This window comes from Natrix helvetica (genome assembly GCF_964273705.1).
Source record: "Natrix helvetica genome assembly, chromosome: 4".
Classification (NCBI taxonomy): domain Eukaryota; kingdom Metazoa; phylum Chordata; class Lepidosauria; order Squamata; family Natricidae; genus Natrix; species Natrix helvetica.
Genome location: NC_138550.1, coordinates 115,975,241 through 115,998,160, shown reverse-complemented (window position 1 = coordinate 115,998,160; position 22,920 = coordinate 115,975,241). Strand labels below are relative to the sequence as shown.

Here is a 22,920-nt window from a genome sequence, read left to right as displayed (position 1 = left end):
AAATAAATACATATATACTAGAAAAACAACAACAATGCAACACAAACAGATAGGATGACAGTCACAATTGTAGTTTTTCCACCAAGTCATGGAAATCGAAGGTGAAACTGATTCAACAGATTGGCTGAAACAGTGAGAATAAGGAAAACATTCTGATACGTACTTCATAAGGTTGACTTTCCTAATCAATATATGAATTTTCATTTCTGTGATAAGAGCTTTCCTTGATTAATATAGACACATATTTCATTTCACTTTTATAGTTTACAGAATATTTAATCAAAATACATGTCTGCATGGATCTATACATTTATTAAAATACAAGGCTTCACTTTACCTGGATGCCAGAATCTGTGAAGCTTTAATATCAGCAACCACATGAAGGAAGTAGTAACTCATGAAAACTCTTCTTTGGAGCAATAGAAAAGCAAAGCAAATGCTATCCCAGATTATTCCTGCCTCTCCACTTGGCAATTTACACTCTGGATCATCCAAAGCTGACAAGAACAAGCATTAAGGATAAGCATCAAAATATTGCAAGATTTTTTCTGAGCTGACTAAAGAGAACAAAAAGGTTTAGGAATTTTCAATCCATGTCTACAAGATTTAAACATCATACAGATGGAGCAGGAGAAGAATTATCTATTTTATCTATTATCTAGATAAATATGTACATTTCTCCTGTGTCCCAACTCAAATTCTAATCCGGGAAACATCTGGAAGATAAATGCACCATCTCCTTTAATGGAACATCTCAGAGAACCATAGAACTGAAGAAGTCACAATGGGAAGGTCCCGATTTCTCTTCTTCTATATTCTTGTAGTCTTTGTGCTAAACTACTCATTTACATACAGGTTCTTCATTCTATACCAAAGCGACATGAATCACAATGGGGTTATAACACAAGAGGTTTTCCCAAGAATATAATGCTGAAATTAATAAGCAGTTTTTAAATAGGAAAGACATGAAAAATAAAGCAAACATAATTTTTAAAAATGTGGTATAATATTTGTGGTGATTAGGTCCAACATCTATATGAATAACAAAATACAATCTACAAATAAAAACAAACCCATGAATTTATCAGATCCAACATCTGGTTAGAGAAGGGCTGTCAAACTTGTAGCCCATGGGCTGCATGCGTCACATACTGGCCAAGCCCACACCCGGTTTAGCAAAGGGGAAAAAGTCACGCCACGTCACATGATGACAACGTAACACTGCGAGTTTGACATCCCTGTTAGTGTGCTTTGTCTATGCCAGTGTTTCTCAAACTTGGCGACTTTAAGTCCTGTGGACTTCAACTCCCAGAATCCCCCAGCCAGCATAGCTGGCTGGGGAATTCTGGGAGTTGAAGTCCACAGGACTTAAAGTCGCCAAGTTTGAGAAACACTGGTCTATGCTATTACTTCAAAATAAAAATAAAATAAAAACCTCTGCCTATCTTAGACAAAATATATAAAAAATGGTGCCAAATTCTCAGAGAAAAATGTTTTTCCACCAACTATTTATTTTCCAAATCTGAATTATTCTACACTTTATTATAAAAATAACAAAATGATTTTCAATTTCAGAGACAGAAACAAGTCTGCTTATTGTTTTTTTAATGATTGTATTTGAAAGACTTTAATGGAATTTTAAACATAATTATACAAATAATTTTATAAGTCTATACTTACGGATGTCATAACCTTTAACTGTACAAGCCAGACTGAATGCTTGAATCACCCAACAGCTATTGTTGATCAATGACTTGATGTAGCCACATGCTCCTATCTGGAATAAATAAATAGAAAAACTGAAATTTTCTTTTCTTTAGTGTTTGTAACTAAACTGTATATGCTCAGTGCAGCGATTTCTTCTATAATATTTAACTAGATAAGCAAATAAATAAATATTATAATAAAATAAAAGCTTATCAATACTACAAGGTATAACTGTTTACACAAAGATAAAAAAGAGAAATTCAATTATTCTTTTCTTTGGTGTTTGTAATACTTCAACTGAATATGCTCAGTGCAATACTTTCTTCCATAACTTTTAAAATAATCTTATACCTCTTTTGACCTCTTTCATTGTAAGTGTCATAAATACAATAAAACAAAAAAAATGTTCTGTAACTAGTTCAGTATCAATACTGTAAAATACCACTTCTTTTTTTAATTCAAATTTGTGACCATATCAAATACAAACAGGGACATCATCTGTGTGGCAGATTTCTCAGTACAAAGAGGGAAACTGCAGTTAAAACTGCAATGATAAACATTAATTGATGTTTCTGTTTAGAACTCCAAACAATCTGGAATGGAGCTTGAAGAAGTCTCGAAGGCAAGGAAAGAATGAAAATAAACATTTTCAATATTCAGCCACTATCCCCAGTACTATATATCAATGTTTCTTGATCTTGGCAATTTTACAATGTGTGAATATCAACTCCCAAAATAGGAATACATCTTGCTAAAATAGATAAACACTGTTTTATATATAACCACAACACTTTGATGTCAAGAGTTGAATGGTTTCTAGAAAGCAAGAAAAAGATGAACTAGTATGGTGGGACTCTGCACTATTAAAAAAAGGTAACTATATATTTATCTTCAGAAACATTTAATAATCATTTCACAAAAGGGAAGATACTTACCGATAAGATATTCTTCATTGTAATCACAAAGACATTATATGCAATCAGCCAATCCCAATATCGAAGGATGCTTCTGATTGGCTTCAGTAATAGATCTCCTCCAAAAAGTAGAAAATAAAAACAGGCTACCAAGTAACCCATGCAAAATATACTGATCCGAGTGGTTCCCGTTATAAAGATGATAGTGAGAACAAACCAGAAGAGATAACTGAACGTAACCACTTTGCCCATGTCTAGATAAGATCTGTTGCAAAATGAAGTAAGAATGGGAGAGATCAAATTTATGCTCAGGCTATACACATTTTTATGTACAATAAAGTGATATAAGCATATTTATATAAACATATATTACATATTGATGAACTTTTGAGAGGACAACGACTCAGGGCATTCATACTTTATGCTAAATTAACAAATTTAAAATTAATTTATATTTTTATAATTATAGCCAGCTATTGTAATTACTGTTTTGATAGCATTGTTTTCAACTGTTCACTTTTTTATTTGTCTCGTTCATAATGTTTGGGTAAATTAAAGAGAGATTATCTAAACATTGGTGTGTAATAGAGGATTTGTAAGGTTGCACTAGCTTTTTCAGGTGGCCAACAATTTCCTTCCTTCCTTCCATGCAAAAGCAATGATTCTTTGAAAGTATAGATGAACTTTTTCACTATTATTAACAGTAACATTTATAGTAATGTAATTTACCACCACTGATAAATTCAGACATCTGACTGTAGGAAATTGGGCTCTTGCAATGTCTTTTCATTTGGGACCATGCAATGTACTTTAGAATATAGTATGTAATCAATGCTACATAAATTTATCATGCAACAAGACTTTGTTTGCTTCCAGGAATTTGTTCCTAACTACCATAAATATATTAAAGATGAAGAAGAGCTGAAGAGAAATGGAGAATTTATTCTGTTACAAGCACTTGTTGTACTTGCAGGACAATCAGATAGAAATTATGTAACATCTTATACTTCTTTTATCAGTTTTATATATTAAATAATTTGTATTTGATTATCCTGCAATTTTATATATTTTATTTTCTAAGTAAAGAATAAAATTTTGTTATTTGATAATCTTACCTCACCTTAGAAAGTAGCAATTATCAGACAATGTGTGTGAGTGACAACTGCAGTAAAGTTGCAGAAATACAATTCTGAACCTTACCAGTTCAAAGCTCACAAAGAGCATATTATTTCTGTGAAGAAGTAATATAAGCAGATGTGTGATCTATGTCAATAGTCATTATCCAGATCTTACCGGCAATGAATAAAATCAGGAACAGGATTGTGTTGACTAAATGAAGCTGCTTCAAGGTTCATGCAGATTTCTACATTGTCTCCAGCCATGATGCGTACAGCAGCCTTGTTCTCATCTTCAAATGTCTGCCTTTGTAAGGATGCGCATAGTAGCAACATGAAATCATCTGATGGAAGGAAATATTGAATTGAATATAGATGTGATGGATGTCTTACATGTTTTCCATATAAAAACTAAGGACCCAGTACAACCCTATGGAGGCAGAACCAAATTGTTCCTTGTGAACTCTAATCCTAGTCCACAAATTCAACTAGGAACGTCCATGTTATGATACACAAAGAGCAAAGAGGATCAACAATGTTCAGCAAATAATTTTCTCAGGAATAATGCCTTACTTAAAAATAGGTCGCTATTAAGTCCAAAGTTTGAGCCAAATTTAGAAGGCTATGAGGCTACAAAGTAGAAATATTTCCACTCTACATTTTCTTGGCACTGATGAACTTGTTACTTTATCTTTTGCATTTTGACTATTTATTCAAAACTTTTGGTGTCTTTAATTCTGACTGTACAGTAGCTGCACTTTTGTCTAGAAATTTACTGTATCATGAAAATTTGTAGAAACATCAACCTTGGACTGTTTGACTACAGGTAGTCATCAACTTATTTGAACCCAAAACTTAGGTTGTTAAGTGAGACATTTATTGAGTTTTGCCCCATTTTACAACCTTTCTAGCCACAGTTAACTGAGTCATTGCAGTTGTTAAGTTAAGGACACAGTTGTTAAGTGAATCTGGGTTCCCCATTGACTTTGTTTGTCAGAAGGTAGCAAAAGCTGCTTATAAGACTCCAGGACACTGCAACTGTCATAAATATGAATCAGTTGCCAAACATCTGAATTTTGATCATGTGACCATAGGGATGCTGCAAAGGTCGTAAGTGTGAAAAATGTTTATAAGTCACTTTTTAAAATGCCATTGTAACTTTGAATGGTCATAAAACAAACTGTTATAAGTCAAGAACTATCTGTACTGTGTTAACTCTTTGAGACTGAATTATATTCTGTGATGACTGTTTTTCAAGTCTAAAGTTGGCACATACAAAATTAATGTTCTTATATAAAACCTTAAACTAAAATAAGAAACACAAGAATTGGGTGGCAAAGCAATTTCACACAGAGCCAGATAGCAAAAGGAAAAGCATTAAACTAGAGAGGTCAGCCTAATGCCTTCCAAATTGCTAGGACTACTGCATCACACAATTTTCACTCAAGATAACCATTGAGAAGGGATGTACTTGTAAACATCTAGAGGACACCACTGCCTATTCATGATAAAAAGAACATGTATTGTTTCCCCAGTCTTAACTTTTTAATTCAGGTTCCATATAGGTGTTATTAAGTGGCTGTAATCTTTCTTCTTTATTGCAATGGGGAGATAGGAAGCATTGCTGTTTTTAAAAGAGCAGATTTTTTATTGATTTTGGGTTAGAAGGCTTACATATATACAGGTAAAGTTAAAAATTACAATCTAGCAATAGCTTCTTGATATCTGATATTGATTAATACAATTCAAGAGGCGGAAGCCTTTATTAAAAAGAATCTTTCCCCCACAGAGGAGGAACTTAGTGGGAGTAGGGAAAAGGACAGCAAGACGCAAGACAAGGAGGGGGTGGGGGGCGCTGAGGCCCTCCCAAGGGGCAGGGAAGAAGAAGCAATATCGAAAACGCTTAGATCACAAAAATGAATGTATTTGGAATAATTGTAATTGTTGATACTACAAAAGTAACAGAGAAAAAATAGTAGAACACATGTTTGATAATAATGGTTAAATTTGTTCTGATGCTTTCTTTTATATTTTAGTTCTAAGATTGTTAAATTTGTGAGTTTCTGGGGGAGATTCTCGCCACCAATATGGAAGCTGCAAAAAAAATTTGTGTACACCCTTTTACCCTTCCCTATATATTTTAAAACCAATAAAAATTTTGTAACAAAAAAAAAGATAACCATTGAGAAGGGATGTACTTGTAAACATCTAGAGGACACCACTTTGCCCATTCCTGATAAAAAGAACATGTATTGTTTCCCCAGTCTTAACTTTTTAATTCAGGTTCCATATAGGTGTTATTAAGTGGCTGTAATCTTTCTTCTTTATTGCAATGGGGAGATAGGAAGCACTGCTGTTTTTTAAAGAGCAGAATTTTTATTGATGTTGGGTTAGAAGGCTTACAAATATACAGGTAAAGTTAAAAATTACAATCTAGCAATAGCTTCTTGATATCTGTTGCATGTCCACAAATGTACTTTAGAAATTTATTACAATATCCTCTCGGAATGAAGTAAATGGTAAGTTTGTTTAAAGGATGAAAATTACTTACACACAAGAAAGACTGGATTTGGTTTAACAATAAAATCTGGAAAGTATAACCATTTAATGATATTAGAGTTGAAGTTGGCATTTGGATTTCTCCATGGGTAATCTGTAATGACAGAGGCAAGAATGCTTACAACAAGCCATTAAGAGTACTTATTTAATTACTTCTCAGCAGGTATTAACACACAGTAATTATTGAAGTAAAAAATTGGAAGAACCGTTTGAGGCAAAAAAAAGGACACTTACCCTTACAAGGTGCAGGTGGGATGCCAATACATATGAAGTACTGGAATGTAATAATGCATGACAGAAAACAGCAGTACTTTGGCCATATTTCTGCAATAGCTTTTCTTCTCCGCCGATACAAAACAGCAATTAAAGCAAAGCCATGGATCATTGCATAGAAATCCATCCGTTGACCAATTACATTTACAGACAAGAGGAAACAACTCTGTGATAACAAGGCAAAGGTACAAAATGTTTATATACTCTGAAATGGTCCATGATAAATAGAATATTAGCTTCAACTTTGGAAACTTCATGAGACCTTATTTATCAGTTTGAAAGAAATCATTGTTTTTTATTTTGCTTAATGGCCATCTTATTAATACTGACTACCTTATCCATAATGACTGGGTAAAACTTCTATTTGAAAAGTAAAGAGATATTGGAAACAATATTAAAATATTTGGCACAAATATCTTGATACTTTATAAACACATTTGTAAAATGAAGATTACAATATCCTAAGCCTCATCCAACAACCTCAAATATGATTTTCTATGTTCCCCTTCAGTTATGAAATTCTCTCCCTAGGAAGAACACCAGCAACCACTGACACATTTCAAATTGTCTTTTTTGTGGGTGAGAGTATGTTTCATTATACATTTAACCCAGGGGTGGGTTGCTGCCGGTTTTACTACTGATTCGCTTAGTGTGCGTTTTGCACACATGCACGAGTGAAGCTAGAGCATGCCCCAGACCCACGCTGCATGCATGTGCACTGTTCAATGTAAATTGCTCTTTGCGCATACGAAGTTCATTTACAGTGAACTGCACAAACGCGGTCACTACAAAACAAAATGGTGGTGACATCAGCGGCGGCAAGGGAACCGGTTTGGGGCCTGGCAAGCCTGGGTCGCTGCTGGTGCTGCGACCGAGGCAAAAATACCGTTACTGCTTCGGCTGAACCAGGCCAAACCGGAAGTAACTCACCTCTGTTTAACTTATTTGGCCAGATTTTTCACTTGGTGGCTGAGTTGCCAGTCCCAATTATGGTCACTAATTAAGGACTATCAGTACTGCTTTAACCATACTGGTGTAAATTTACCTCCAAACCAAATTTGTAAAAGAAGTAGTTTACAAAATATTTAAGGCAATTGACTATGCCATCATCCAAATGTAATCTGGTAATATCATGAAAAATAGTTTTGGTTTCTGGGGCAGTGAGATTATTATGACATCGATAGTATTCTTGGTGTCGGTAAACAGTAACTTCAAAGGCCAGAATTGCCAACATCAGCAAATTATTCTGTAAGAGAAGAAAACTGTGTAAATACTTCAGATCCAAGAATAGTCTTGATTCTACTATTTACCACAAAACTCCTGTACTATTTCCACTCTCTTAATGTGCTTTTTGACATAATAATAGTTAAACAATTTTCCTATGTGTTTATATTAATTATAAAGATGATGGGTTTAAAATGTATAAAATTGCTACATCTAGGTCTTTGTTTATTAACATTTATTAACATTTCCCCAACCTTAGGACTTTTCTATACAAAACTGAAAAGCTGCAACTGAGATGTTGTTTTCCTGTGCTACTAGTTGAGCACTGCAGGAACAAAATGCTAATTGATAACACATTTATTCTAAAAATAACCAATCCCATTTGTGATTATATATGGGTTATTTTACAGCATATGAATACTTGTAAGACACCCAAAACCACAAATAGGGGAGTGGATCACAGTCAGACAGACAAATCAACTTTGTTCTGATAAGTTATGAGGCAGAAGAAAATAGCCTATGGTGTAAGCTGTGCAGCTCTTAGGGTGACTTAATGTTATGCTAAAAGTTACAGAATGAGGTAGTGAGATTTTCATGAAAGAAACCATGATTGCCCACTCATTCTAGCTCTGGCTTAGTTTTGATACAGAAATAACAAAGTATAACAAAAATGTAGAACCAGTTTGCAGCTCTTGTTTTTTAAAAACCCTGTAATAACCTTGCATATATTATATTATCTTATTAGTAATTGGAAAGACACATAAATTATTCACATAAACTAATTCTAAAAATTAGTGTATTACAATTTAAATTAAATTACTGTTTATTAATAAAGGTATACCCTTTATTAATAAAAAATAAAAATAAAGTTAATTCTAAGTGTATTATTTCTGTAAACAAGCTGTGCAAATACATTTTAAAAAACAGTTATTTTGCTATAATAACTGAAAATTAAGGGATGATGGAAATGCTTAAAATGGCTCACCGCTTATACATTTCATGAACCAAGACCGTCAGAGCTATAATGAACTACACTTCATTACTGTAATTTCCTTTTTCATCCCTTACCTTCATAATCTTTGAGGAAGATTCCATAGAGAACAGTTCTACTTCTAAGGATTATATAATACTGAGCTATCCTTTCATCTTTACTAGAAGAAGGCAAGAACTGAACATGCTGAATAGAGAACAGATTATAATTACCCTCAAGTACACAAGCAATGGATAGGACTTTCTTAATCCAACCCACTCAGTTGGATCAATGGGTTTTTTGTAGAGAAGTGATTCATTCAGGTTTTCCTGATCTTCAGTAGTATTAGGCTAAAATAACAAAAACAACACTAGTTCTGATTTATTCAGGCATTATAATAATTTTAATAATGAAGCTAGTATTGCATCTATAGCTAAATAATTCAACAGTTTCTCATTAACTTTATAAATTTATAAATGCTTTATAAATTGTCTTTCGGGGAGTTATTATTAAGACTAAAGATAAAGAAAAACCTTGCTATGAAAAAATATATAACAACAACGTACAAGCTTTTATCCCATACAAAGTAACCCAAGCCTCGCATCCAGCCTAAAGAGACAATTTGGCAAGCTAAGAAGGACAGAATGAAGACCTTATCAAATTAAGAAGGCAAAATTATGGGAGAAAACTGAAGACATGGATACATTCCACACTTACAGACTTATTTTAAGGTGTTTTCTGAAAGAGATCAAGCAGCAGAGAATTGCTCCTTATTCTGGTGCAAGGCAGATCCCAAAAGAAAAAAGGATCCCTTTTTAGAAAAAAAATACCTATCCACTATTCACTTATTTTTTTAAAAAACCATAAAATAACTAACATCTCAACAGGGTTGGAAAAACAAAAACAAAAGATGTATACTACCAGAATATTTTCCTGATTTTGGGAAAACTGCTTGGATAATTTCTGAATCATTTTGTCATCTCTCTAATTCATAAGTCCTTCCAGTTAAAAAGTATTTAGATAAAGCATGAATAATTAATTTAAAAAAATAAATGAAATATACCATTGGACAATTGATAGAAAATGATGCAACATTAATAGATTCAAGCTGGTACAACATTTTACAGATAATAATCACACAGGTCCAAACTGTGCAGACACCAGATGCCAATGGACGGAACTGAGAATATGGTAAAGCAAAAGCCCAGGCAATCACAAACACATAGTTAATGAGAGAAACCTAGAAGAACAAAACAGAAAAGATAACATATAGTTTAAATGACAAATTGGAGAATTCTTTACTATATTACTGCATGTATTCATTTATTACTGAAAAAACCCATGGAAACATTAATTTCCTTGGTTTCATTTGGAATTAAACTCAACCTGTTAGATACCAGAAACATTGGTAATGGTTTACACCAAGGTCCTCTGTTCCGGTGGGAACAGAGATTCAATCTGATTGGTCGAAGGGTCTGACAGCTGCCTATAAAAGGGCTGCTGTCAGACTGAACCTTCGCTGGATTGTACATAGTTGACTTGTGCTAATAAAGAGCTGTTAGTTACTCTGAAGCCTGAGGGTGCCTTCATTCACCTGATTTAACACTGGCGACGAAGGTGGGATCGGAAGGCAACTAGGCAGACAAAAGAGGATGACAATCCAGCAAGTCAATCCAGCCCAGAGCACGGTGCGGCATTGAGCAGCCATCTTTGAGTGGCAAATTCAAACGTGTTCAGGAACACAAGCCCCACCGACTCCATGCAACCCAGACACCAAACACTGGGAATCCTATCTGATGAGATTCGATTGCTTCCTCGAAGCCAATGACCTCATGGGCCTTTCTGAAGGCCAGAAAAAGAATATGTTCCTGAGCTACTGTGGATCAGAGGTGTTCGAGACAGCGAAGGATTTGTCCGAGCCAACGACACGCCAATCGGTCGCTTGGTCGGTTCTACAACAGACACTGAGGAAACACTACGCTCCCAGACTGTCTAAATACAGAGGCACGAATTCAACATCCGTAACCAAAAAGAAGGGGAATCCATCAATGAATATGTTAGGGCGCTCAGAAAGGCCGCAGCATACTGCGAGTTTAGAGATCTTGATGAACTACTACTTGACCGCATCATATCATACATTGGCCTGCAGAGGAGGTTATTAGCAAAAACTAATCTTACTCTCCAAATTGCCCTAGATGAAGCCAGGGCTACTGAGTCTTCAATTAAATCAACAGAAACCCTGCAGAGCCAAAATAGTCCAAAGAGCGTGCGGAAGAGCGCAGGCAAGCATCGCGAGGCGACAGAGCCTGAAGGCTCGGAGAGCGAAGATTGATGCTACTGCATGCGCAGTGATCGCACCAAGCCAGTGCAAAAATTTGAACCGTGTTTCCTGCCTTGCGCCGGCTGTGGAAGAAACCACCTCAGAACACATTGCTTTTCCGTGATGCCATCTGTCAATGCTGCGAATGCAAGGGGCACATCACCAAGGTCTGCAGAAGCAATCGTCCTACTACAACCTGGAAGCCCAGAAGCATACCTAACTGCCAGCAGAGGCCCAACCAAGGGGCATGGCAGCCGCTACCACGGCGAGGAAAAGGCAACACCAGAGTCACCTACCACACATCCATAGGCCAAGTCTGCACGAAGTGGCCAAAAAAGCTGAAAGTCACAGTCCTCATTGAGGACTCTTCATGCAATATGGAGATTGACATGGGGTCATCCTTGACCATAATGTCTTGGGCAGCACTCAAACAGGCTATCCCTAACCTTAAAAAGCATCAGCTGCGGGTTCCAGACATCCGCCTTTGTAACTACCAGGGGAACCGAGTCCCCATCGTGGGCCAGGGGACCTTCCGGGTGAGGTTCAAGACCTTCTGCGGCCAGCTACCAGTGTCGGTAGTCAACGGAGACCTACCGAGCCTCCTGGGACTTGACTGGTTTGAAGCCCTGGGTCTAGAAGTGACCGGAATCAACACCATATGAGACGAAAGCACTGAGGAATTCCTTAAGGAGTTTGACGACGTCTTCGGTACCGGTCTAGGTAAGAATGAGGGGACTCCAATAACTTTTAACTTGGACCCCAATGTAGCCCCCATCAAGCTAAAACCCAGGAGAGTACCTTTCGCTCTCCGCCCTAAAGTTGATTTGGAACTAGACAAATTGATTGGCCAGGGAATCCTAGAGCCAGTAGATCACGCACACTGGGAGACCCCTATAGTGACACCTGTCAAGCCTGATGGATCTGTCCACATCTGTGCGGATTACAATGGTCAGGCGGAGAGAATGGTGAGATCTGCAAAAGAAGCCCTATCCAGGATGGGCCCGGGAGATTGGCAAACACAGGTTGATCAATTCCTCCTCCTACAACATATCACGCCAAGTGCTACCACTGGTAGAAGCCCTTCCGAACTTCTGATGGGTCACCGGCTAAGGTCCCACTTAGACCGGCTATACCCAAACTACTCTGCTGCATCGCCCCCAGATTCGACTAGCAGGCCTGGCATAATTCAACTGTCCCTCCTGGCAAATGTATTATATCTGGTTATTTTAGGGATTTTTTAATTTACTGTATTTGTTTTTAGGGGTTCGAATTTATTTTATATCTGCTTTGTACAGTTCTTTTAACTACATTTTAACCATCTTTAAAGCGCTCCATGGCATAGGACCTAGTTATCTGCAGGATCGCATCCTACCACACACGTCCCTGCGACCTATCCGCTCACACAGGGAGGGGCTCCTCCTGGTGCCGTCTGCTAGGCAATGCCAGCGGGCGACACCTAGGAGTAGATCCTTCTCTGTGATGGGCCCAACCCTCTGGAATGACCTCCCCCCAGACATTCGAACTACCACCGACCTCCGTTCCTTCCGGCAAAAGTTAAAGACTCACCTATTACAATCAGCTGGCCTGGCACCTTCTTAGTTTTACCTCCCGGGGATTTATCTTATTTTAATTGGGTTTGGGGTTTTAATTGTGATGTTTTTAGGATTAGAATATATTTATTTCTTAGTACAGCCTATCTCCCCCTCCAAATGTATCTTAAATGTATTTTAGTATTATGACTGGTTTTATTTGTATTGACTGTACACCGCCCCGAGTCCCTTTCTGGGAGAGGGGCGGTCTAAAAATCTAAGAAATAAATAAAAATAAATAAATAAATAAACCTCCTCCATGTCAATTGTCAACTGTACATATTTAATTTAATTTTATTGTATCCTGTTATATTTTGTATGAACTGTACACCGCCCCGAGTCCCTTGCGGGAGAGGGGGCGGTCTAGAAGCATTAAATATTATTATTATTATTATTATTATTATTATTATTATTATTATTATTATTATTATTATTATTCGACTGGCAAAATAAGAAACTTTAGCGTAGGGGATCAAGTTTACACCCACAACTATGCTGGGGGAACTTTTTGGAATCCTGCCACAGTAATAGACATCACCGGGCCTCGATCTTACCTATTAGAGCTCGAGGATGGTCAAAATTGGAGACAGCACATTGACCAACTCCGTGGCCGCATCTCCAACTCCAGTCTTAGGCAACCAGAGGTAACTCCTGCACGAGTTAGCCAAAGCCCTACACAAAAGGAGCACAAATTCACTCCTTCCACAGATAACTCAATCCCGAAGGTACCGGGGCACTTATCTGTAAGTGTTGCAGACCTGCAGCGAGTTCCGAGTGAACCGGCTCCAGAAACTCCAACCGCGGCCTGTGAGAAGTTCCAGGAGCTTCCACCAGGTGAAGCCGCGGAGACAACAGGTCCATCCAACCTGACTGAAGAACACCCACCAACTGAACTGTGCAGGTCTGGGTGAGCCACTAGAAAGCCCGCCTACCTGCGTGACTACGTCACAAGTCAGTTGAGCCCATCTAAGAGGGGAGGGGTGTTAGATACCAGAAATATTGGTAATAGTTTACACCAAGGTCCTCTGTTCCAGCGGGAACAGAGATTCAATCTGATTGGTCAGCTCCTTATAAAAGGGCTGCTGTCAGACTGAACCTTCGCTGGATTGCACATAATTGACTTGTGCTAATAAAGAGCCGTTAGTTACTCTGAAGCCTGAGTGTGCCTTCATTCGCCTGATTTAACACAACCAAATGGAAAGAAAGATGTGGGCTGCATTAAAGCAGTTCAATGAATGGACAGTTACTTAACAAAACTTTGTTTTTCAATGTGCAACCAAATCTTCAAAATATACAGTACAAATTTTACAATGCATACCTTTTACATTTTGAGATCTGATATAAATTACCAGGGCTCCTCTTATGGACTAGTGTTATGTTTTATACATTTGATAGCCAGGAAGGATTCACATTTAAAAATAAATGCATAAATTATACAAAAAAGTTCATTTGTTTTAAAATTCAAATGCAAAAGAAATACATTGTTAAACCATGGAAGACTAACAGAGCTCATTTTAAGTTACATAATTTTCAAGGGTGCTCCTTTACACTGACAGCTTGATATTAGCTTCAAGAAAGCTTCAGTCCCATATGGATCATGCAAAAACTCAGATTCATATGTTCAAGGAGAAAAGAATTCTACTGTATTCTACTGTAATACTGATACTGCAAAAGAAAGTGGACTATCCATTATATACTTGCCTCTTTTACTGTTACCCATATAATATATGATGACACAATTTTGATAATGTGTAGTTCCAAAAGCCACCATACAAAAACTTGAAGCTTATGAAAGCATTCCAGAAACTTCAGGAAAAGTACAGTTAGACGGTCAATTACCAAATGCCATTTGTTCTTTAAATCTAAAAGACAAATAAGACGCAGTGACACACTTTTCCACTTTATAAATAAATAAAATGGGAAAAGACCCGAATACTACAAGACCAACATACCTACACCCGTGAAAATCTACGAATATATATATATATATATATATATATATATATATATATATATATATATAATACACAGACACATTTCTCCTTAAAGTATATTTTAAAAGTATTAGATCAAACTAAGCTTTTTATTTTTAAATTTTATTTTTCTGCTTATCCAATTAATAAGACAATCTTTTTCTTAAAGTCTATCTTTTGACTATGGAGATTCTCAATCATTCAAATCATAGTTGTCCCAAAGGTTCTGTTCTAAAAGGCAACTGGACTTTCTTTGTTTTTTTTCTTGAAAATTTCATTTTTCATTCAAAAAGCTTCTTCAGTTCTAACTGAATGGTGGGGAATGGAAGGATTTATACACTTTGCAGTCATCTAGTTGCTGAAATGTTTTCAAGGAAAAAAACAAGAAAATCCAGTTGCCTCTTGGAAAAGCACCTTTGATTCTTTCCATCTTATATTTTGCATATGAAATAATATAAATATTATATTTGCATATAATATAATATAAAATATAAGATAGGTTTGTCCCAAAAGTGCTTTTCCAAAAGGCACTTTTGGACTTTCTTGTTTTTTTTCCTTGAAAACGTTTCAGCAACTACATTTACTAATGAATATATTATAATATTAAGAGTACAAAATATTATTGTAAGGTATCAGAAAATCTTTGCCATAGTGACAAATATTGTTGAATTCTTTGACTAGTAGAAACAGATAAACTTTTTTTAAATTTTGGTTTGGCATTACATGGGATTATGATTCAACTGAAACCAAGCCACTTCTATCATTTAACACATTGATTTCCCCCCAAATGAAGAGCTAATCAATGCAACATCTCTCCCCACCCTCTCATACACATACAAACACCAAATAAGCAAACCACTTCTTTGAGTCACTGTTAACAATATAATCGTACTGCACTTTATAATTTCTGCAACATTTACCACATTGTTGCACTCCAACATCATAAAATCCCAATCCAATATGCACTTTATTAATTCATTACTGAATATAATTTTTATATTTTTGTGTATATATTTATTTATTTTTAAAGAAAATTTGATAAGATGCAAAATGTTGTCAGAAATGTCTAATTTATTCCATGCTAATCATCCAAATAGTAAAATAAAATTGATCCTCTATCCACAACTGTACCTAATATTTCTTCTGTCTCCGATTCATCCTCATCCTCATCTTCACCTTCACCTTCTTCATCCAATTCTTCTTCCTTTTTTTCATTATCATCTACTTCATTTTCACTTTTTCTTCTTTCTACTATATTTTCTTCCTGCGACATTTTTTCTTGATCTTGCAACATCTTTTCCTCTTCCTGTTCAATGTTGGCATTCAAATTCATCATTGTGAGATCAGGTAAGCTTTCATCTTGATGCACCAGTCTATTGATATAGAAATGGTATGTCAACAAACTGAACAGCTTTAAGTCTGAAAACACTAAATTTGGTTATTTTGTAAATTAAAACAAACTGGAAATGCATGAATATATGAGTCACACACTGTTCAAAAAATGAAAACGTCACATGGATTGCACCACAGTAGCAATCATTTGTTATTTTGATGCTAATATTCACATCAGTAATAAGTGATATTGTCACCTAAACTTGACATTTCCCCACAAAGGGGAAAAAATGGTCAAAGTTTAAGTTGTAGAAGCATGAAATGACATGTAATAGCAAGCATTTCATGACTTCACATGGGGACTTACTCATTTTGATGGATTGGTAATTTTTTCTTGATGCTGCTCAAATAATTGAAACAGAAAGAAAAAAGGAAATGAGAAGAGGAAGATCAGAGATAAGACATGATGCTATACGACTCATTAGCATTACCCATCTGTGGCAGCTTTCAAAAACATATTGTCTTAGTCTTAACAGAATGGATTTGCAAAAGCAAAAAGTACAGTTCCAAAATTTTGAATTACACTTTCTATGTATGAATGTGAAAATATGAATCCTCCCAATTTAAATAAATCATATCCTAAATATATATTTATATTTCTAAAAATATGAGTTGATTCTTCTTTAGATTCCTTGGCATATTTTCCCAATTGAGGATAAGCACAGAAAAGCAAAAATTCTATGAACGCTTTTGGAAGAGGTTAATATATGACATGCTATGAATTATCCATATTGTTCCAGTTATACTTTCAATAATTATGTAGCTATGTTCAGTGTAAAGTGTACAAGATACAATGTACATTGTTTATATCAATGTAAAAAATTGAAGCGATTAAAATATGTATTCTACAATTTTGATGTTATTTTATTAAATTACATTATTTGCCTTGTCTCCTTTCAAAACAGATTGTATAGTAGCAAGGTTATATCAAACTCAGAAAAACATTTCACTTTTGTTTATCTGTGTTAAGCAAAACTCTCAAGATGCAGCATTGGTTTCTTTTTGTAAAACATTGGCACTGGAGAGTGAAACTTCATATTCAGCACTAATATAAATCTTTCTAACATTAAATATGCTTGCCTAGACTTAAAGTCTTCATTTCATGTCTACAATTACAAGACTTATTAGACATTGTCTACCGTAATAGAAAACTAAGTGCTACAAATTCTTGAAAGGACTGGATTGCATCAAAGGAATAAATATGCCATTACATTATTGCGCATGCAGACTCAGGCAAATAACTGGATAACATATTAATAGATATGCAGGGATAAATTGCTGGCCATCACAAATTCTCAAAACCATTTTCAATGAAAACAGTGCTAAAGCCTGGGAGCTTATATGTAATTGATAGGAATGAAGATATTGAAAGTCAATCTATTATTGGCTGGCAAATAAACAAACAAACAAACCACAATGGTTCTTGTCTCAAAATATTATCTAAATGAATATCCAGAGGGAATGGATACTCTACAGGGATGTTTGGGTGATAAAAATGGGCCATCTGTTATAGTTATTTAAAGGTGTTATAAAAAAAACAAGAATCAAATAATTATGAACTAGAACAAAGTTTTACAAAGGATCCTCAGACACTAATCTGGTTGGCTTTCTCCCCCCATCCCCCACTATTGATACTGTTAAGGTCCCTGAAGGTTATATTTTGACGATCATATTATACTGAAATAAATTAACCGACTTCATTGTTATTTCTTTCTATGTATGAAGAGTCATAGCCATAAAGTGATGAATTAAATATGATGCAAATGTCTTATTTTAAGAGGTATGCCAGCAAAAATCACTGGCAGAGGCACTGCGTGCCGGTCTTTCACTGTTTCCAGGGTGGCCCCGTAGGCCAGATCTAAGTATCTCACAGGCTGGAACCACCCTGCGGGCCATGAGTTTGACACCCTGTTCTAAGGCTTTGGTACTGATCCAATATGTCTTACACAACTACAGCTATTATTAATTCATAACATCAGTCTTTATGATGCTCATTTTAAATCATAGCTATATTGCCAATATTGATTTGGATGAGTTCAAAGTAAAACAGTAGCACTAACCACTGAATTTCACATCAGTTTGTACTCTGAGCCTAATAATAGCTACCAATCCTCCTCCCAAAGCCCCAAATTTTGAAATCCTAAAAGTCTTAAAGTCAGTGTACGTAGTGGTTGACGTTTAAACTTAATAAAAAAAACAGTATCCTTTTTTCAATGTCATATCTGATCACCACAGCTGATGGCATTCCCGTATAAAGACAATGAACAAACAATACAGGAGATAGTATTGGCAGAATTATGCTTTTGAAGAATTTATCTTTTCTGTTGTAACTCAGTTAACAATCAATCCTTTATGAACCAGTTGTTTCTTCTCTTGCCTATCTCAGAATTTGGGTGTTCTTACTTTATGAGTAGGAACAAACTCCTTATCTACGAGCCATAGGCTTCATCTATCTGCCTGACTTCCACCTCCAGACTCAATGTCGCCTATGCTTGTCTAGGTTAGATAGTTTTCTTTGCCAATTTTTCATTTTTAAAACCATGCATTGAGCTGAAAGATACACTTTTGTTAATATAAAAATGTCTTAATATGTCTTTCTAACTGGTGAACTGCTATAGGAAGACAGTGTGAAACTTAATTAGGAGTATTGAAACAATGACTTTCTGATGTGATTGATTAAATATATGTACGATGTACATCATTTGTGTTATCATTTGGTATGACAACAATTGATTGAAATGATGTATCAGTAATATATAAAAATTACATAGATAGCTACTGCCATAAAATAGTTTCATTTAATTTATTTAAAGTTAATTATTTAATGGACACCTACTCTACCAATTGGTCCATTAAAATATGATTTATTAGTATTACTGCATCATTGCTCATGAATTCAGAATGAAAATAAAAATAATAAGATTGGGAAAATAATTTCTGAAAAGTTACTGAAACATAAAGAGTGCTAAATTTGCAATGGAATTATAGTTTTCAAAACATGTTAATCCACTTTTATGGCTCAGAGAAGTAAGTGAACTTTAAACATAAATATCTTTCTCTTAGATTGATAAATGCATTTTATAGTTACAAACAAATTACTAATTTTTAGGGCCCAACTTATTTCTATTCAGATGACTCTACCAATATATAAATAACTGGAGGACTATTTATACAGCTTGCTCACCACCTACAGTAGTGAAAACTTTACTTCCTTTCACATATAAGTTAGTGAAGCCCACAAATTTTACTTTAGAATGGACTAGGCATGTCCAAGTTAATTTTCATAATTGGATAGATCCAGCCTGGGGATCTGTTTCATGATTTCTCCATACTCATCTATTAGTTCTCTTTTAATGCTGGTGTGTCATGGTGGAAAAGAGGAAAAATTGAACTTTACAAAAATCAACTTTCAAGTTCTTTACAATTCAAATATCTGTGAACATGCCTAAATAATTCATTAAATGCACAAACTGGAAGATGTTTTTTTTTACTCTAAAAAATAAATCAAGACAAATTATGGACTAAATATCAGCATGCAAGTGAACAATATTCAGTATAAAGTGGGAAACACTGCAAAGAAATACTTTGCCTTAATTTGGGAATATTTTTTTAAAAATCTTGCTGATCATAAGTGAAGAAGAAAACAGCAACTGCAAGTCTTTTCAAAAATTATGTAAGAAAAAGTACTTTAGAAGTTTTATTTTGCACATTAGTAAATTCTTCAAAGAGCAAAAAGAAAAAAAGGGGAAAGAAAGAGATTACAGATGACCAAGAGGCAACTTTTACAAACCAAGATAACATTCAGATGTGTATGAACAGTCCTCCTAAAAGTGTTCTCCATTCCTAGGGTAAGTTTGACTTACTGCAGTTTTGTAGTACAGGTCATCCTCAACTTACAACCACAATGAGTCTTTACTGACAAGCGAAGTAAATGGAGAAACCAAATTTACAGGTAAGTGAATTTGGTTCCCCATTTACTTCGCTTGTCAGAAGGTCACAAATATGAATCAGTTGCTAAGAGTCTGAATTTTGATCAAGTAACCAGGGGGATGCTGCAACAATCATAAGTGTGGAAAAACTGTCATGTCACTTTTTTCAGTGCCGTTGTAACAGAACTATCACTAAATGAATGGTTGAAAGTCAAGTCAACAAGTCAACTTGTTAGTCCAAGTTAGCTATATTTTAAATATAACATGCACCATTTGAACAAGAATAAAAATAATTTATGAAAACAAACATTTTACAAACATTTTTCCCTCTGGGTTTATATTTCTTTTCAATGTAAATTACATTGCCCATCACTTATTCCTGAATCCTGGAATATAAACCAAGATTATCATGAAAAAATATGGGGTTTTTTAATGGCTAGCAGTGCCTAGCATGATGCAATAAGCGAACAAAGAAGAATGCGAAAACCAAAAGGGTCCAACATGAGCAAGATGCATGAAGATGCTATTTAAGATGCATCGGAACTGAACCAGACCATGAATATTCCTCTTTCACTTCTCTATTTCTTAGCCATATTTTTCACTAGAATCCAGCCAGATTGTAATGTATTCTTGAAGATGCACAGCCTCAATCACATTGAATATAAAAAGGTATCAAAATAAGCCAGCCATAAGAGTGCTTCAGTAAAGGTCCAAACAGAACAGTCATTAGTAAGAAGCTACAGTCATCATTGCCAACTTTAGAGTTACAGCAGCCAGCCACCCATATTCAATATTATGCTGTGCAGAACCCTCAGAATGCAGACACAGAAAATTATGATACAGAAGCAAAAAGCAGAAAGAGAAATGTTCAATTACAGGGAGGCACTGAAAAGTATCAAGTCTATTCAGGAATAAATATTTGAGCCTAGTCCCTGATGAACAGTCACTGCAACAGATGGAAACTGAAGCTATCAAGACTTTAAAAAGAGCAGAACAGTATTACAATAATAGCTGATAATAGAGAATAGATAGATTAATACATAGATAACTCAACATTGAACTGTAGGCATTTAGTATTCTCTGAGCTTAGTTATTTTCCTAGACATTTCATTACCAGGTTAAGCAAGATTGAAAATGTAAGGTGGAGGGAAGTTTGCTGGCTATTTATGTATGTTGGCTTGCCTTGTCAGTCTTGATTGACGTGTGGTTTCTTCCTTGATGGTTGCTTGATTAGCATATTGCTTCTTCCTTGGTCATTATCTGGTGCTGTTTTCTGCCTATTTGGGTGTTGCTGACCAGGGAGGATATGCTATGGGCTATTTGTTTCATTCCTTCACTTTTGGTTGTATCTTTTAAATGATATTAGATGAGATTTATCTTTATGTGTCTGTGGATGACTGATTTGTGTGAATACCCAATATTCAGGATTTTCCTTTTGGATTTGGCTTGGTTTGGAACAAAGGTGTTAAACTGGATTTCTTGAAGGGTTGGACCAGCATTGTAGTTCTCTGTGGCCAGCTGGTGGTGGGGAGACAGGGTAGATGCCTCCTGCAGAACCCTACTGGCCAAAATGGGGCATGGGGGACCACGCATGGTCCCCTCATGTCCCATTTTGGCTGCCAGAGGCACCATGGGCCAGTCATTTACTATTTCCAGGCTGGCCCTGCAGGCCAGATTTAAGCCTTGAGTTTGACATCCCTGGGCTAGAATGTCAATAATTTCCTTGGTAGGGCAAGACACTCCACCAAACCTGACTCTCATATGCACCAATAATGCTATCTAGCCTGATAACAAAACATCTGCAGGAAAATAACCCGGAGAACACCAAGAACCCAATAACTGATCATTTGGCATTAGACTCAGCCATTCTGCTACCTCAGCTGTTCCTCGATACATTCTTGTGTTACCTTCTAGATGCTCTCAATTGTAGCTTTTTAGAATACATGGGATTACTTATTTCACTTCAACTTTTTTCTACTTACTAACCTTTATATACTTGCATAATCTACCATTAAAGTCACACTATGATTATGTAACTTGGTAAATAATAAGGCATTTATAATATAGCTTTCATCTTTCTATATTCTGGAATAGAAGTGTCAAAAGCTTTAAATTGGTAGTCACAACAGAGTGACTACCAACGTCTGCTTTTTATGTATTAGAATAATTAATCAGTGAAATTACTTGACTCCAGAAGTTGTGGGTGTTCCAACATTGGAGGCTTTTAAGAAGAGATGGGACAACTATTTGTCTGAAATGTTATAGGGTTTCCTCCTTGAGCAGGGATTTGAACTAGAAGACCTCCAAGGTCCCTTAGTTTCTCTTATTCTGTTATCCTGTGTGCATTGGGTGTGCACTGGGCCACAATCTTGATTTTTTTTTTAATCACAGCTTGCAGATATATATCCCTGCTGTGGAATTTATTTTAAAAAATTATTTTAATATGTTAGTATCTTCATGTTTCCTTTGCTACTTTATATATCCCAACTTACTATTTATTTGATAAAACAATGACTTAACATCCAGCAGAAAATAAAATAAAATTGAATGTATCAATTGCAAGTCTCTTTTTTTAAAAAAAAGATCTTCAATTAAAGCAAGGGGAATATCATAAACATACACCGAAGCCCAAATACCTGAACTCCAAACACTTAGAATGTAGTTAATTTAAATATTAAAACCTAACTAATTTACATATACAAATGTATGCACCTGCAGTATATTGGTACCAGCATGTTTCCAGAGGAAACCTTTATGTCTAATTAATTTAAAGAGGCTGAACATTTACCGAATTCTGCTCAGCTTTAAAATGAACCAATATTTTTAGTTTTCAAAAGTAAACTATTAAGATTGCACTGCATTAACAAACAAATTGTAGTACTGGGAAGTTGTGTTATTTGATTAGCATTATGTTCTCTGAGTATTATGAATAACCTTATTGTTTTTATTTTAAAG

General features: G+C 35.4%; 1 protein-coding gene across 1 annotated transcript in view; it reads right to left on the bottom strand.

The window, feature by feature from the left end:
* Positions 1–22,920, bottom strand: part of PIEZO2 (piezo type mechanosensitive ion channel component 2) — a 218,725-nt gene that overhangs the window by 55,717 nt on the left and 140,088 nt on the right. Inside the window, exons 18-29 of the mRNA XM_081951908.1 lie at positions 16,344–16,376; positions 15,776–16,017; positions 14,373–14,533; positions 9,826–10,002; positions 8,996–9,112; positions 7,614–7,814; positions 6,530–6,734; positions 6,288–6,389; positions 3,915–4,080; positions 2,643–2,886; positions 1,681–1,777; positions 338–497 (exon numbers count right to left, since the gene is read on the bottom strand). Of these exons, the coding sequence (XP_081808034.1) occupies positions 338–497; positions 1,681–1,777; positions 2,643–2,886; positions 3,915–4,080; positions 6,288–6,389; positions 6,530–6,734; positions 7,614–7,814; positions 8,996–9,112; positions 9,826–10,002; positions 14,373–14,533; positions 15,776–16,017; positions 16,344–16,376 (1,905 nt within the window). The remainder of the gene's footprint in view (positions 1–337; positions 498–1,680; positions 1,778–2,642; positions 2,887–3,914; positions 4,081–6,287; positions 6,390–6,529; positions 6,735–7,613; positions 7,815–8,995; positions 9,113–9,825; positions 10,003–14,372; positions 14,534–15,775; positions 16,018–16,343; positions 16,377–22,920) is intronic.